The sequence below is a fragment of the Coptis chinensis genome, chromosome 4 (assembly GCF_015680905.1).
Source record: "Coptis chinensis isolate HL-2020 chromosome 4, ASM1568090v1, whole genome shotgun sequence".
NCBI classification, from domain to species: Eukaryota; Viridiplantae; Streptophyta; class Magnoliopsida; order Ranunculales; family Ranunculaceae; genus Coptis; species Coptis chinensis.
In genome coordinates this window covers 93175939-93193531 of record NC_141459.1, presented here as the reverse complement: position 1 = coordinate 93193531, position 17593 = coordinate 93175939, and the positions used below count along the sequence as shown (strand labels likewise).

At 34.3% G+C, this 17593-nt stretch overlaps 1 protein-coding gene across 1 annotated transcript; it reads left to right on the top strand.

Annotated features, from left to right (window-relative positions):
* Positions 1–6342: 6342 nt before the first annotated feature.
* LOC147505725 (serine/threonine-protein kinase BLUS1-like) lies at positions 6343–6789 on the top strand. The gene has a single exon (XM_086605613.1). It carries the CDS (start codon positions 6343–6345, stop codon positions 6787–6789), a length of 447 nt encoding a protein of 148 aa, XP_086461739.1.
* The last annotated feature ends 10804 nt before the right edge of the window (positions 6790–17593 follow it).

Genomic DNA, 17593 nt, shown 5'->3' with positions numbered 1-17593 from the left:
TTATAAGTTTTAATGTTTAGTGTTTCTAGCTTTGTTTTGGAAAGGTGAATATTTTAGAATATATTTCACCCAGTTTTCTCGAGGGCCAAGATTACGATTTTGACCCACCCAAACTTAATTCGGGGAGTGACTCTCAAGGACAAAAATGCCGAAAAAGTAACTCTCAAGAACACCTTTTTATTTTTGTAACTCACAAGGACTGGGTAGATGAAAGGTCAAGTATACCCTTGACGCGAAATAAAAAACGGATCGGGTAGATGAAATGTCAAGTATACCCCCTCGACTTAAAATAATTAATGTCCCCGGATGAAACAACCTAGGTGTATTTAGTATGAACATTGAATGTTCATAGTCCTGGCTCGGTATGAACATTGATTGGGTATGAACATTCAATGTCCATACATAAACATTCAATGTTTATAGTCCTTGGGTATGAACATTGATTGAGTATGAACATTTAATGTTCATAGTGAACATTCAATGTTCATAATCCTTTTGGTATGAACATTCAATGTTCATAGTCCTTAGGTATGAACATTGATTGGGTATGAACATTCAATGTTCATAGTCCTTTTGGTATAAACATTCGATGTTCATAGTGAACATTCAATGTTCATAGTCCATGGGTATGAACATTGATTGGGTATTTAACATTCAATGTTCATAGTCCTTGGTCCTTGGGTATGAACAATCAATTTCATAGTCTTTGGGTATGAACATTGAATGTTCATAATCCTTTAGGCATTGAACATTCAATGTTCATACATCAATATATTCAGATAAGGTACATTCACCTATTTGGATATGAACAATCATTGTTTCATACACCGCCAGAAAGGTATGAACACTCATTATTCATAGTAAAATGACGAAAAGGGTAAAATCGGAAAATATTTATTTTAAATCCGCCATTTGTCCTCGGGGGTTATTTTATGGAAGGGTATAACCGACATTTTAAAAATATAAAAAGGCAGGACCAACTTATTTTGTCCTTAAAGGTTACTAATTTTGAAATAGTGGGTTTGTGAGTTACTTTTCTCTAAAATTTGTCATTTGTGAGTTACTCATAAAAAACCGTATCCTCTAGACTTCATTTTCTCCAAAATTGGGCCTTGTGACCAATTTCTTAAACTTAATTACCAGAGTAAGTGGTGGTAGAGACTCCTAATAAGCAAGGCCCAAAATATCGATATCGATGAATATATTGGTGTACTAAAACCGATATATATGTCGGATATATCCATTTTTGTGACCAAATCCCAAACTATTTAAAATATCAAAAATATCGGATATATATCGAAAATATATTGGAAATATCGGATTTATATTAAAAAATGGTAAAAAAGTCAACCGATATATATCGTAAATATCGGATATATCGATTATATCGGCAATATAAAGTTTTATATCAGAAATTCCGATATATATCGGAAAAAAGGATTCTATATTCGGTGGATATATATCGGAAATATCGATGTCGGTGTACCAAAATACTGATATATATCGGCGATATTTTATTCCTTGCTAATAAGTACACACATAATGAGACTGTTATTTGAAACGTGAAAGCATTACTTGCCAAAATAGAAATAGGACTACGAAAGCAATTTGGAAACCAGAATCCATATAATAGGCATCAGCCCAAACTTCTATTATGAAATTGAGGCTTCGACTCCCAGAAATTTTAAATATAGAGGTCTTTCGACCACTTCGACCCCTTCCACTAGCGTCATCTGTATTCTATCATTGTTTACGAATTCTTTTATGCTTTCCGAGTTCCAACTTAACCATTAACATCTCTTGTAGGAGTGTTAGCAAGATGAAACGAGTTTGCAATAAGAGGGGCGTAACAGTGAATCATTACGTTCCAGATGAAATCATGGTATACATAATGTCTAAACTCCCGTTGAAGTCCTTAGTTAGATTCAAGTGTGTGTGCAAGCAATGGTGTGCTCTGATCCAAGATGAAGCATTCATACAATTCCATTTAGTCTCCGACATCGACAAGTCAATCTGAGACATCGTACGAGTTTTCAAATAATAGGACGTATTGGTTTCTCTCATGTGATTTATTCGATTGATCAAGATGGAAGGAGTACTGTAATCGAAGGGAAAATCTTCGATTCTAATAGTTCTAGCGATCCATTCGTACCTGCATGCAATGGTTTGATCTGTTCCCTTGGAAGTTCGGAAAATTTATACGTTTCAAATCCAGTCACGAACGACAGTGTAACTTTGCCAGAACCTAGATTTTTAACGACTTTCCCCTCAGGTAATATCAGACTTGGATTCGGATTTGATATTGTCTCAAAGAAATATAAAGTAGTTGGATGTCATGCATCGAGTCATTCAAATATTGAGGTCCTCACACTGGGTGAAAAATCGTGGAGAACGGTAATAGGAAATATAGGCACAACCCGTTTTAAGGACCAAATCATCCATTTGAATGGAACATTGTATTGGTTCTCTACAAAAACGGCAAGTGGAGTTCCGCGACGGATAACCACATTTAACCTTACCCATGAAAGATTTGGAGTAGAGATTTCAGTTCCAGATGATATAGGTTTTCTTAAAGATCGACATTGGTTATGTGAGTTTGAAGGATGTCTGTGTGTGATTGATCATTATCAGAATATGATTGATATGTGGGTGCTAGAGACAACCTGCGATGACAACAAACAGATGTGGGTCAATCGACCTATTTTCTTCCTTCTGAATTGGAAATGGTCACCAATGTAATACCTATTGCAAAAGGTGTGGTTTGGGTACTGCCAGACAGGAAAACAACTATTTATGTCACTATAATCAAGTGGGTCGAGTGTCGGATGTGATTAAAGTCAGACATATTCATGGATGCATGCTCATTGCCGAAAAATATGAAGATAGTCTTGTACCTGTAAGAAGCGTTTGTTGAGTCCTAAATCTTGTATTTAGCTTATCATTTTTTTTTAATATGTTTTTCCGCGTTTCTTTTTGTAGAATATCATTTTGTGTTTCGATTTTTATATGGCACATTCACTACAAGCCAATTAGAGATGCTTTCTAGCTTCTTCTCTGTTTGTTTTAATTTCTGATCCCCATGCCCACAGCCTTTGGGTGAAACCTTCGTCACTCCGTGCTCCACCATGTGGATACATTGAGTTCCGACTTTACATTGCATAAGTTCAACCACTCAAAATGCCTTTTCTGCTACTAGGTTCATCGTAATATATATACAGAGCAAAACAACACAATCGTCATGATGAAATTGATGATCCCCCTATAGCCATGATGATTTTTTTTCCTCTTTGGCCATTAAAAAGGTTACACACCACCTTAATGGTTGACATTTGCTTACATCCATTGTGCAACTTTTTTCGAGACTTTGAGAAAACAAAAATGCACATTTGGAAAAATCACCCTGTAGCCTTAGTGAAACACAGTGGAAGGGAAGGCAAGTGAAGTGAGGTACTTCTATTGTAATGTAGTACGTGCTTTGAACAGTTTAATGTACGTTAGACTTGAAGCCTTAGAATTTTGAATTGATATTATGTGATAGTCTGTGTATACAATTTGTTATTACAACCTATAATATCACTCTGTCTCTTTCTTTTCTCCTCTCCCCCTCTTTCTTCTCTCCTTTCTCGCTCTTTATCTTTTCTTTCTTTCTCACCTCTTTTACCTCGGGTTCGTCGATTTCTTCGTCCGTTCTCTCTCTCTCTCTCTCCGTGTGGGCGTTATCCTCATAGCTTATGATTCCTCCTCTCTCTCCACGCCTACTGCAGTTCCAAAGCGGTTAGGATACATGATCTGATCCAGCCAACCTTGTTCCCTGCCATCATACCAAGATCCGTCCCATTGTCACCCAACCTCCCGAGTCATGAATCGTCCCATACATATGCCTCCCTCTCTCGGTCTTATTGATGGTTGATAAGCGCCTCAAGCAGCTCAGTTTACCAGGTGTTTCCATGCCAAACTTGACACTAAACTAATTCACGACATTTTCTTCACAGACACGAAAGGAAATACGTATTTGGGGAGCCAGTGCACTGTCATTACAGACTTTGCTATTGTTTCCCAGAGACTAACACAAATAGGTCTGTTTTGCAGAAGTGCGTTGGACTACAATCACGTTCAGTTAAGAAGCCCCTGAGGTTTTTAATTTGGAGGTGACCCGTACCCAAACATCCTGAAGAAGCTCTCAGTTGAAGCAATCAGCAGCTGATCATTGGAGATGCAGAGTACCTTATAAGGGTCAGGAAAATACTAAATGAATTAAAATCCTTTCAAGTCTCCTTGTTCTTTGATTTGTACACGCTCAAGGTCGTCAATGCTATTGCTTTTGGTTTTGGCACAACTGTGCGACACATCATTTGACCAAATTCTCTGTATATAGATTAGCTGCTGCTCAAAAGAACAGAGCTCGATCTTAGCCTAATACCAGGTTTAGTGGAGTGTGTTTGCAATTGTGGATCCAGTTTCTTTGGCTCTATCGGCGAAGATATTATTGCAAACCAAGAGTTTGGACGCAAGGGCTGTTAACTAATGTAAAAGTACTTGAAAAGGACGCAAATGTTTTATTGTTAATGATTAACTGAAAAACTATATATTAAAACTATTATAGATCGAGTTCAGGAGGAGTTTACACATTCACTTGTAAACTTGTGGATTTCTAATGCCAAAAGGTTACAGCATTTAGTCTATAACTGAACTGATAACTACATATACTAATTAATACCTTTCTCAGTCTTCAACCTAACCCACATTTTTTTCGTAGTAGTGGTCATGTGGCATCTTCCTTCATTGTTTTTGTCTGTTCTTGTAGTTGCTATTCTTTGTTTATTTTTTTGTTGTTACAGTTGATGCATGTCTCAAGTCCTATACTTGATTCAATCTATTAAAGAGTCTCAATCCCTTCGTCATTTGCTTCTTTTAATCTGCGCAAAATGGATGCCATACATTTGTGATGTTTGCGCATGATTGATCCCAATTCTATTATGGCGGACTACTATTAAGTCAAACTCCCACGTACTGTACTTATGAACCAACCTCCGACCCTTTGGCAATCAGGTATAATGCCACCCTAAAACCTACAATATATATATGCGATTCAACTTGAATGGTATAATAGCAAAGTTGTACGCCAGGCAATGTCGCGAACCACCCATTCGCCAAACCAAATGGTGTGTGAGATTCCCATCCGCTCCGCAAAGGCCAAAGTCCTTTGTGCATGGCATGCAAGAGTAACTGTACGCCCACTTAGATTGGCTTTAGCAGCAGCAGCAGCAGCTTTCAACACAAATAAAGTCCATTGGCAGTGCAAGGCTGCTTGGGAACAGGCACGACACAAAATGGAGTGGCTTCTCATTTTCATCTACATGGCGAGAAACGAATTTCTCAGCCGACTCTTGTGCTAGGAAAGGGCTTCATTACCCAAGGGGTAAAACAATGGGTGGAACTCTCGAGCAGACTTTATCTCGAGGATTGAAGACCCTAACTCTACATACTTCAGATTTGATTCTTAAAATGTATTGAGGGGACTTGCACAGTAGTGCTCCCACTCTATATGATATAAGATCTCTGATCACTTGTAATTGTTCCTGTAACCCCACTTTTTGCTTAAAACAAGTTACCTTTAGCAAAAACAAACAAACTTAGATTGGCATGTGACTTGTGGCTACTGTCTAAAAACGGGGATAGTACGGTTCGAACTGCGAACTAGCTAGTCTTTAGTGATCAACATGTTTTGGTGGACCTATATAAATGATCGATATGATAACATGAGTGAACATTCAACTTCAGAAACCTTCAAGATTCTGTGCGTCCAAAACCAAGGTGACCATTGCTTGAACTTAGAAGAAGCGCACGTGTTTTGTATGTTTAAGTTCATCTCTAAAACAACAATCGAACCGAGCCCGCTTCAACATCGAAAACACAATTCAAAGTTTGGTTTTCTCGTCCTTTCCTCTTCTCTCTCCTGTTTCTTGATTTTTCTTCCTCACCACGCTTTCTTGAAACTTGAAAGCCAGCCATGGCAAACAACTTTGATCCCCTGGTTACGAACGGTACATCATTGAAAAGAAACTCAGCTGTGGCAATGTGACATCGGAAGTACACCAAGCCAAATTAAAGCCCAAAACGCTGCTGACCTTGCTATCAAGATTCTTGACCTAAGCCAAACTGTTTCAACTTTCTACTGATTGAAGACCTACCACCCACACTCCCAACATTCTTCCTCATCTACATATCAAAATCACTGAAGATAACTATTGGGTAGTTATGCCCCTAATGAACCGTGGGTCTATCAGCAATCTGGCATCAAAGTTGAACTCTGGGTTAACGGAAATTGAGGTTTGTACGATTATGAGAGAAGTTGTGAAAGGGGTCCAGTTCTTGCATGAAAATGGGTGTGCACACAAGGATTTGAAGATGGGGAATATACTATTACATGTGGATCAGGCCGATCAGACAAAAGATTCACTCAAACTATCTTTTTCCTTTTATACTCCCAACCCTACATCAAGTGACGCTAAGAAAGAGAAGAATGAAGGAAATTATAGGTATCATCCCTATTGGGTTGCCCCAGAACTGATCAATTACCCCAATGACAAATTTGTTCCACTTCAAGATTTATATACAAAGTCAGACATTTGGTCAGTTGGTATACTCGCACTCGAGCTCGCGTATGGAAAACCACCAATGTCGATTTCAAAACCTATTACAGCATTGTTTGGTAGGTTTGGTAATCTAGATACCATTGTTGAAGATGCTCTAGGCGAACCATTTTCGGAGGTTTTCAGAGATTTTTAGGTTGGTGTCTGGCGAAAGATCCAACAGCAAGGCCAACTGCTTGTAATCTGCTGAGTCATCCATTCTTGGACCCAACTAGGACGATTACTATACGCACACTAGCACAAAACCTTGCTCAAAGGGAAGTGAACATTCAAGAAAGGGTAGAATACGAGTGGGAATGGAACGCAGAATTGATGTTATTACAGCCTATCACAAGGCATTGATAGGGACAGAATTTTTGCTGGCGGGAATGACAGTGGGAGATGAGAGAGACATACTGCAAGGCAAGAAATATCATGTAATACTCTGGGGAATACTAAATGCTCGAGATGCAAGTATTAAGTAGTAGTGTAGTATTACTATGTTGTTCATTCATTTTTTATTTGCAGAAATATACTTTGGACAATGCTAAAGCTATAAAGTAGTACACTGTAGGGAATTCTGAATGCTTCAAAAGCAAAGTATTAAGTAGTGTAGTATTACTCTGGAGAATCCTGTTAATTCTGCTTTCCTTTAAATAAATGTACTCTGAAAAGCTTATATTCGAGAAATTTAATTCATAGCGTTTCGATCTTTTTCTACGGATGATTATTGTGAAGCTCTCAGATATCTTCATCCATTAAGATTGCGATCTTCTTCTTAAATGCTTGTAGCATGCACACTTGTTCCGAAACCTGCCAAAAAATAGAATTTACCATGTGAAATCGCCTAACAACCTTCGACAAAGATATTAAAACCTCCAGATAGATGGGAGGTGGGTTCTGAAGAGAGAAAAATTTCGATGTGCTTTTCTTTCTTTCTGCCTGACAATACTTTTTCCAAGTGGTGTTTAAATTTCTTAGTTGCATTAACGGTCATAAATAAAATATTACTCTTTATAAACAAAACATATAGAGGAATCTTTTTGTTCCCCGGGCTGCAGTGGTGGTTGGGTACGGGTTTGGTGATGGCAATGGTGTTGGTGTTAGGAGCACTGCTGTGGTAGGGGGTGAAGTGGTGCTGATGGTGGTCATGGCGAGGTTATGGGTTTAATGGTGGTTATGTGGGTGGAAGACCACTGGTGGTGGTAAGTTCAGTTGGAGATGACAGTGGTGCTGGTCATTGATGTGATAGTTGTAGTTGTGGTGGGAATGGAGGTGGAAGTGGCAAAAGTGTGCTGGTTAATCCTGTTAATTATTCTTTAAATTATGCATGACTTGATGACTCACTATGTGAAATTTTCAAAGATTATCTACGAACGGGTCTTGTTATATTAATTATTCTGAAAATTATTTGTAAATATGCATAATTATTATATTGATCACTCATCCAAATTTCGTATAACGTGAAAACTTCACTCTCCATTAAAAAAAAATAACCTACCTTTGATAAAACCCTTCAACTTCATTTTGTTGTGTTAATAATAGAAGTTTGATTGAAGTTTTGTGAGATTTCCTAGTAAGGCGAAGTTCATATATATTGAAGTTACCTGAACAGCAAGGAGTTCCCAATCATACAGAAAGAGATAAAATAAACATCATTTTAAATGCAAAACTATACTTATCGAGACATTTTTACAATATATAACCCAACTTTGTTTTGATGTTAGTTCAATGCATTTGAATCCAGTTTCTGATTTCCCATTAATTATTCTGTAAGATTAGTTTAATGTATTTGCATCCAGTTTCCGATTTCGTTTATTATTTGATAAGGTTGCATTTGCATCTAGTTTCGATTTTTCCGTTAATTATTATTTGAGGTTAGTTCAATGAATTTGCATCGGTTTCCGATTTTCCGTCGTTAATTATTTCATGAAGTTATCAATGCATTTACATCCAGGTGTATTTTTGAGATTAGTTAAGTGGGTTGCATGCATCCGGTTTTCAATTTCCGTTAATTATTCTCTAAGATTAATGCCACGATTTGTATCATGTTTCCAATTTATAATTATTTTTTCTTTGATGTTAGTTCAATGGGTTTGCATCTAGTTTCCGACTTCACGTTAATTTTATCTTTGAGGTTAGTGATAAGAGCACAAAACTGTAGGTTAAACCTTTTAATAGTATTTCTATTTAGCCAATTATGTTATTAATAATATATGTTTATAACTAATTACGTGCTTTTGAGTATTTTAGGCTTGAGTTGAATAAATATAAATTTGTTACTAATTAGGCTAAAAGGAGCTAAAGTGATTGCTATGAAAGTTCCATGAAGAAAGCCCAAGTTTCATGGAGAAAAAGCTCTTAAAAGCTAAAGTCAAAAAAATGTTAAGTGAAAGTTAGCTGGGATTAGAAAGTGAAGAAAAGTCAACAAAACTTTAAAAGGCTATATCTTTGGACTCGGACTGGATTTGGGCCCATTTTATATCAAAATGACCGGCTCGAAAGCTCTTTCTAATGGTCCAGGCCTTTACTCGATTAAAATAGCATAAGTTGGTAAAACTCACACTACAGTAAGAACGACTAGAATTGGAAGTCTTGGATTCAACAAATTGGGTTTTGGACTTGATTTATGGGTCCATAACTTAGGCTAAAAACCCATGCATGAAATTGTAAACCTAACCCTCTCCTATATAAAGAGGGTTAAGGTAAAATAAAACTTGGCTACTTCTCTCTTTAGTTTAATTAAATTAGCTCTCTCTCTCTCTCTCTCTCTCTCTCTCTCTCTCTCTTCTATATAACATAATTTATGTTTTCTTTAGCGTAGCCACCATTACTTCAATTCAATTCAATTCAAGTTATTATTATATTTTCTTCTTCTTGCTTTAGTTTAATTAATCCAATGATATTAGGCTAATCCCCTCATTAGAGGGAGTGATTATGAAACCTAATTAGGAATAGATTGCTTAGTAGAATTATTTAATTGTGTATGTGTTTCAATGAGTTTAGTTTATTGTATGACTTCCAAAATAAACATATAGTAAATTAAACTAGGGATTATTATAATTAAGTCGAGAGACTTGGTTGTAATAATCCTATATGCTAGTAATAATGACTATAGAGATGTAGGTTATTGCTATGGATGATAAAGGTTGAGGCTTTAAGTTGAATCATTGAGTGAAAACCTAAATATGATCTCTTTTCAATGAATAATTTGATTCTTGCATGAAACTAATTATTAGGTGGATTGATTACACTTCTCTATAACTTCCCTCTTCCATCAAAACCCTATTTTTATTAGTTTAGTTAATTTAGATTTATTTGAATCCATAGTATAATCATTAGAATAAAAAATCTCTCAATACAATATTACTCTCACCATTGTTTTTTTTGTGTTTGATTAATTGAATTCTATTTAGTCTTAATAGATTAAGAGTGGAAGCTAATCGACTCTCTATATTGCATAATGAATTGAGAGTAGGAATATTGATCTAAGCACTTGTTTAGTTGATTGATTATTTGTGTTTACGCATAGATAGTTAGTTTACATAAATTTGTAATTATCAGTTAGTTCAATGCATTTGCATCCAGTTTTCGATTTCCCGACAATTATTTTTTTATGTTAGTTTGATGTATTTCCATCCAAGTTTTGATTTCCAGTTAATTATTCTTTGAGGTTAGTTTAATGCAGTTGTATCCATATTCTGATTTTATATTAATTACTTTTTAAGATTAGTTTAATGCTTGTATTTGCATCTAGTTTTCGATTTTCCATTAAATATTATTTGAGGTGAGTCCCGATGCATTTGCATCCAGTTTTCGGGTTCCCATTAATTGTTTGACGCGTTAGTTTCATTAAGTATTATATATATTTTAAAATATTTGTTATTATTGCGTTATTTTATTTTATTTTTTATTTTTTTATTTTCTATTATATATTTTGTGATGTTATTTTTGTATAATTTAATTTTCTACATGTAATTTGTTTTGGTTTGGTATATAATTTATTTAAGCCCAATGTCCACTTTAACTGAATCTCGTTATTCCGCCGAATATATATATATATATACCCTCTTGGCTCTATTTTTCAAGGCTTCACAGAGTCTCCAATTTTTTGTAAACTCTAATATTAATTACGGAAAAAAAAAATGAATTCCAAATTAGGACTTTCCATTATTCATGTAATGGGGGTTCAACAAGGAGTCCCACAAAAACACTCTTTCTCAATTTTTCTTTTAAATTAGAAATTTTAGCTTGATAAACCCTAGAAAACCCACGTAGAAAATAACCTCAAAGAAACAAAACCCCCATATTTACAAGATTTCATTTTTTTTTGCACTAAAAATTGTTGTTAACAAAGTTGGATCAATTATAAACGAGTTTCGAGTACCCAATTTTTAAGTTTTAACAGTAATAGGTAATACGGTTACAGAAGTCAAGCAATATGCTGGAGAGACATTTAACTCCGACAGTGTTCACTATTTAAATATTAAAGCCGAAGTTCAATAAGGTAGATAATCATGTTTGTGACATGGTGATTTACGTATCCCGATACTTATATTTTAGCAAGCAATATCATGTTTTATATCCTCAATGTCAAGGAAAAATGTCAATCACGTGTTTTATATGATGACAAACCGGATTACCGATAATAATGAAAATAACTAATGATTGTTATGAGAAAATAATAACTTCTAAGACATGTAGACCTTGCAAAACATATATTAGGTAAAATCTTTAAACATCATTATTCTCAAATCTATAGAAGGCCCAAATCTCTTTGTATCTTTGTATAGACTATCGATACTAATCTTATGTTACTATATAGTGATAGTCCATAACCTATTAAAATATTAGACCAAAAAGAGAACAATCACATAATGCTCCAAGAATGTTTAAATTTGTGTGTAAGGTGGGGTTTTATTTTGGATCAGTAAGAAAGGGAAGGATTTCTTGGAAGATCACTCTATCAGTGACATGAGCAAGCTAAGTAGGTGATGCAACTGTATTGAACTAACTTCAAAGAATAATTAATGGGAAATCAGAAATTGGATGTGAATGCATCGATCTAACCTCTAAGAATAATTAACAGGAAATCGAAAACTAAAAGCAAACGCATCGAACTAAACTAAAAACATAATTAACGCCAAATCAGAAACTGGACCCAACTGTTTGGAATTAACCTTAAAAGAATAATTAATGGGAAATTAGAAACTGGATGCAAATGTATTGAACTAACCTCACAAAATAATTAACGAGAAATCAGAAACTAGATGCAACTATATTGAAATATCCTTATAGAATAATTAACAAGAAATCAAAAAATGGATAGAAATGCATTGAACTAACCTCGAAGAATAATTAACGGAAAATCATAAAGTGGTTGGACCTGTATTGAACTAACCTAAAAAAATAATTAACGTAAAATTGAAAACTAGATGCAAATGAATCAAACTAACCTCAAAGAATAGTTAACGAAAAATCAGCAACAAGATGCAAATGCATTGAACTAATCTCAAAGGATAATTAACGTGAAATTGGAAACTGAATATAACCGCGTTGAACTAACCTCAAAGAATAATTAACATGAAATCAAAAACTTGATGCAATTGCATCAAACTAACCTCAAAAAATAATTAATTGGATATTGGAAACCGGACGAATTGCATGGAACTAACAACAAAAGAATAATGCTTGGGGAGATCAAAAATTGGATGCAAATACATTGTACTAACCTAAAAGAATAATTAATGAAAAATCAGAAATTAGATATTCTTTGATGATCATACTTAGTGAATCATGTATAATATATATATTTTTTTTATGTCAAGTTTGCAAAGAAACTACAGAAGAATCAATAGAAGTTGGTAGTACACACCGCCTTGAAATCTTGAATAACTAATGGGAAATCACAAACTGTATGCAAATGCATCTAACTAACCTCAAAAAATAATTAATGGGAAATCAAAAAATTAAATGGATGCAACTGCATTGAACAAATCTAAAAGAATGATTAACGAGAAATAAAAAACTAGGTGTAACTGCATTGAACTAACTTCAAAGTATAATTAACGGGAAATTAGAAACTTGATGTGAATGTATCAATTTAACCTCAAAGAATAATTAAAGAAAAATCGAAAAATTGTATGCAAATGCATCAAACTAACTTCAAAGCATAATTAACGGAAAATCACAAACTATGCGCAATTGCATGGAACTAACCTTAATGAATAATTAATAAGAAATCGAAAACTAGATGCATCAAACTAACCTCAAAGAATATTTAATGGAGAATTAGAAACTAGATGCAAATGAATCGAACTATCCTAAAGAATAACTAACGGGGAATTAGCAATTGATAAGCACCCAAAACTGTAATATTAAACCTTGAGAGACATAACATTTTGGTCGATTATGTGTTTAATAATCATGTAATAATTATATTTTCGCGACTTTTGCAGGTTTTCATAATTAAAATGAATATAATGATAAAACATGCATTCGAAATGCGGGAATACTTTTGGAATATTTGAAGTTTTCCACTCAACCCCCGTGAAGCCCAACAAAGCCCCGACTAAAGCCGAAGTTTCCAAAAAGAACAAAACCGGTCTGAAGCGGGTCCACATATAAAGAAGCGACAAACTTCGAAGCTCAAATCGGATAAATCTAGATGCCGACGTTGGCTAGTGAAGGTTCGCCATAGCGCATTCGGCTGATTTAACTTCGTATAAGGACAAAAAGTCGTAAAATGCCAAAATCGGCGCGACCCGATGGACACACACTAAGTGGACCCACTCTGGTCTGGGTCGAGAATGACGAAGTCAAGATAGGCAGGTGGCAAAGGATGGTTTCAATTTGGTACCACGGCAAGAGAGAGAAGACACATACCAATTCAAACCAGGTGGTTTGAATTGAAATGAGCTAACAAACAAAACCTTAAATCAGCAAAAAGACAAAACAAAATAGGTAAAAAACAAAACTTTGATTCTCAAAGTTTTGAAAAACTCAATTAGCAAACAAACAACATCAAATTAAACCGCCTTCAGTCTCCAGCCTATATATATGAGGGGGTCGCCTTCATTATTACCCCTTCAGCATTTTCATGTTTAAGCTTCCGCCTAGTTAGTTTATTTCTTCAGTACTTACATTCTGTTATTTTCATTCCAAAGAGCTTAAATTTCAGAAGTCAATTTACCCTTAATAATCTTTCATTTCTTTTCTAGTGTAATTCCGTCCGCATTTATTTTTACTTAATATCTACAAAGAAGTTTTATTCTTCCTTCAATAACCATGAGCTAATTCCCCCTCGGGAGGGTTATCTTTGCTCGTGTGAAAATCCGGATTGACTTCGTTAATATTCTAGAATCACTACTTAGAATTAGGCATATATTAGACATCCGGTCCCAAAATGATCGAGACTGTACCAATTTGAGTGTTGATGCCCGAGAATAGAGTCTCGTCGCGAACCCAAAATGTCGTCGCAGCACTCTGGGTGTCGACAACTCTCCAACTTGTCAAATTTGATGTGAAATCGAGCCGAGCTGAAATAATATATATACGAGATGAGATATTAGTGAAACTCCTTATGCTAGTGAAATGCGACCTAGAGATGTGGGCATCGCTAGGGATCAATACTTTCGGCGTCGTCTCAAAGAGGCCTAATTAGAGATGTAGTGATGTGGTAATATAAACTGTTGAAAAATGATTCTCGCATGAGTATGACTAACTCTCTCCCTTTTCTCTATTTTTTGTTTACCTACATATAATCGCCAGTAGTACTTTACATTATTTGCATTACCGTTAATTTAATTAAAACCAACTAAAAACCTAAAATCCTACTCACAAAAGTTGTAATTCCGGTTGTGAACCTTTTCCGAGCCCCTAAGGTTTGGACGATCCCTTACTCGACCTATCCTACCAAACCCACGTGAGTAAGGTAACTTGACTAAAACGCATTACTATACGGACGTTGGACTTTGGACTTTGGACTTTGGACTTGGGTCTTTGGACTTGGACTTTGGGATTTGTGGACCTCGGACTTAAGAAAATAAATGGCGAAAACCAATAAACGCGTTAAGGAATAAAACTGTTAATCAGCAATATGATGCAAATGCATTGAACTAACCTCAAAGAATAATTAACGGAAAATCCGAAATAGGATGGAAATGTAATGAACTAACCTTAAATAATAATTAACTGGAAATTTTTTTATGATCCAACATTGTGAATCATGTACTTATATGATATTTTTAAAGCCATGTTTGCAAGGAAACAACAGAAGGATTAATAGAATTTGATATTACTAATGGAAAATCGAAAACTTGATGCAATTGCATCCAACTAACCTCTAAAAATAATTAACGGAAAATCGGTAACTAGATGCAAATGCATTTAACAAACCTCAAAGAGAAATTGGGAAATAAATATATATATATATATATATATATATATATATATATATATATTTTAGCTAAAGATAATTGTATTGATTAAGAAAATGTTACAAGTTTCAAAAAAGAGTTAAAGTTAATATAGGTAACATGTCTTCATTTCGACAAATAGCTAATTTACAAATCTATAGTAAGTAGGTCATATTATTGTTTTCTATCCTATATAGAAAATTAGGAGTACCGACCCACCATTTGTTTCCCCCTTTGCCAAGGTGACAACAGTTTTAGAGCAAATGTATACTCCAAAGTTACCTCTTGACATGTGTTGGTGATTATAATCCAATCGGCCAGATGTTTAACTTTTTTCCATGCCGCTCGCACTCACCAATGCATTTGGTTGTTATTAAATGACTTCATTGTAGTAGTGGAATCCGACTCTACCTATATATACTTCCATCCCAGTTTCACTACCTTGCTAATGCATCCAACTAACCTCTAAAAGTAGTTAATGGGAAATCAGAAAATAGATACAACTATATTGAACTAATCTCAAAGAATAATTAACGAAAAATAAAAAACTGAATGCAAATGCATAGAACTAACCTAAAAATATGATTAACGACAAATTAAAAACTGGATGAAATTGCATTTATCTAACTTTAAAAGATAATTAACGGAAAATCAGAAATTGGATGTAAATGCATTGAACTAACATCTGATCAAAGAATAACTAACGAGAAATCGTAAACAGGATGTGAATGCATCAATCTAACCTCAAAGTTAAGAATAAGTAATTGGAAATCATAAACTGAATGCAAATGCATAAAAGTAACCTAAAAGAATGATTAACGATAAATTGAAAACTAATTGTAACTGCATATAACTAACTTCAAAAGGTAATTAGTGGGAAATCGGAAAATTTTATGCAAATGCATTAAAAAAAACTAACGGAAAATCAGAAACTGGATGTGAATGCATCGATCTAACCCCAAAAAAAGATTAACGGAAAATTAGAAACTGATAGCAAATGCATCAAACTAACCTCAAATCAAACTAATCAAATTAAGGAGAAATAAAAAATTGGACGCAATTGCATGGAACTAATTTCAAAGAATAATTAACGGGAAATCATAAATTGGGTGTAACTGCGTCATATTAACCTCAAAAAATAATTAACTGGAAATCAAAAACTGGATGCAAATGCATCAGACTAGCCTCAAAGAATAATTAACAGGAAATCAGAAACTTGATGCAAGTGCATCGAACTAACCTCAAAGCATAATTAATGGGAAATTGGAAACTAGACGCAACTGCATGGAATAATGATGATAAAGTACAAGAGTTTTGTGGAATATTCACAAGTCTACATGCAACCAAACTCGAGAACGAGTTTCTTTCAAGCCGGAGAGTATGATGCATGGACATAAAAACTTCTAATTATATTATTAGTAGTCTTATATAATTTATTAGTAGAGTTTCTTATTTGTTCTAGATTTAGGTTAATTAGTAAGGTTTATATTTTGGTTTCTAAATAGAATTAGAAACATTGGTTATTATATAAAGGCAGCTAGGCTTTCATTGTTATATGATTGTTATTAAATATTTATTCTAAAGAATTTGTTCTTCATGATTGAAGGTTTATTCTAACCGCAAATAATATAATTAACGGGGAATCGGAAACTTGATGCAAATGCAACGAACTAACCTTAAAAAATATTTAGAGGAAAATCATAAACTAAATGCAAATTGATTGAACTATCCCCAAAGAATAATTAACCGGAAATTGGCAACAGGATATAAATGCATCGAACTTACCTCAAGGAATAATTACCGGGAATTCGGAAATTGGATGCAAATGCATCAAACTAACCTCAAAACATAGTTGTATCATATATAATGAGAATGTCTTGACAAATATAGTTTTGTATTTAAAATGGTGTTTATCGTAATGTTTTGCCATTCAATTAGCATCAATGTGATCTTCGCCTCTTTGGGCATTCTCCCAAAACTTCAAACAAACTTATATTACTAATTAAACAACAACAAAAAAGTCGAAGAGTTTTATCAAGAGTGGGTTCTTTCTTTTTATTGAAAGTGGGATTTTCATATATATTGCAAGAAATTTGGATGAGTAGTCAATATACTATTCATATCTCATAGTTATGCATAGTTGCTAATACTTTTATAACAGCACCCGTTCGTATGATGGTTTCGAAAGCTAGTATATATATATACCGAGATCCTAAAAAGATCTTAAATAAGTACCAAATCTAAAACACCCACAACTTCACCTACAAAATGATTTAAAACATAATCTTTTGTGCATATGATCTACTAACCATAAAGAATATCTCTACAAAAATTCAACTTGTTTGACAATTTTTAACATTAGCAAAAGATGATTGCAAAAACTAGACATTTCTGGACTATTAGATATTTTTTCAAAAGTGGACAATAATTTTTATCTAAGTTAGAGGATATCAAACGAGTTGAATTTTTGTAGAGATGTTCTTTATGGTTAGTAGATCATATGTACAAAAGATTAGGTTTTAAATCATTTTGTAGGTGAAGTTA

Coding starts and splice junctions, on each gene's coding strand:
- LOC147505725 (XM_086605613.1), top strand. CDS start 6,343: ATGAGAGAAGTTGTGAAAGGGGTCCAGTTCTTGCATGAAAATGGGTGT.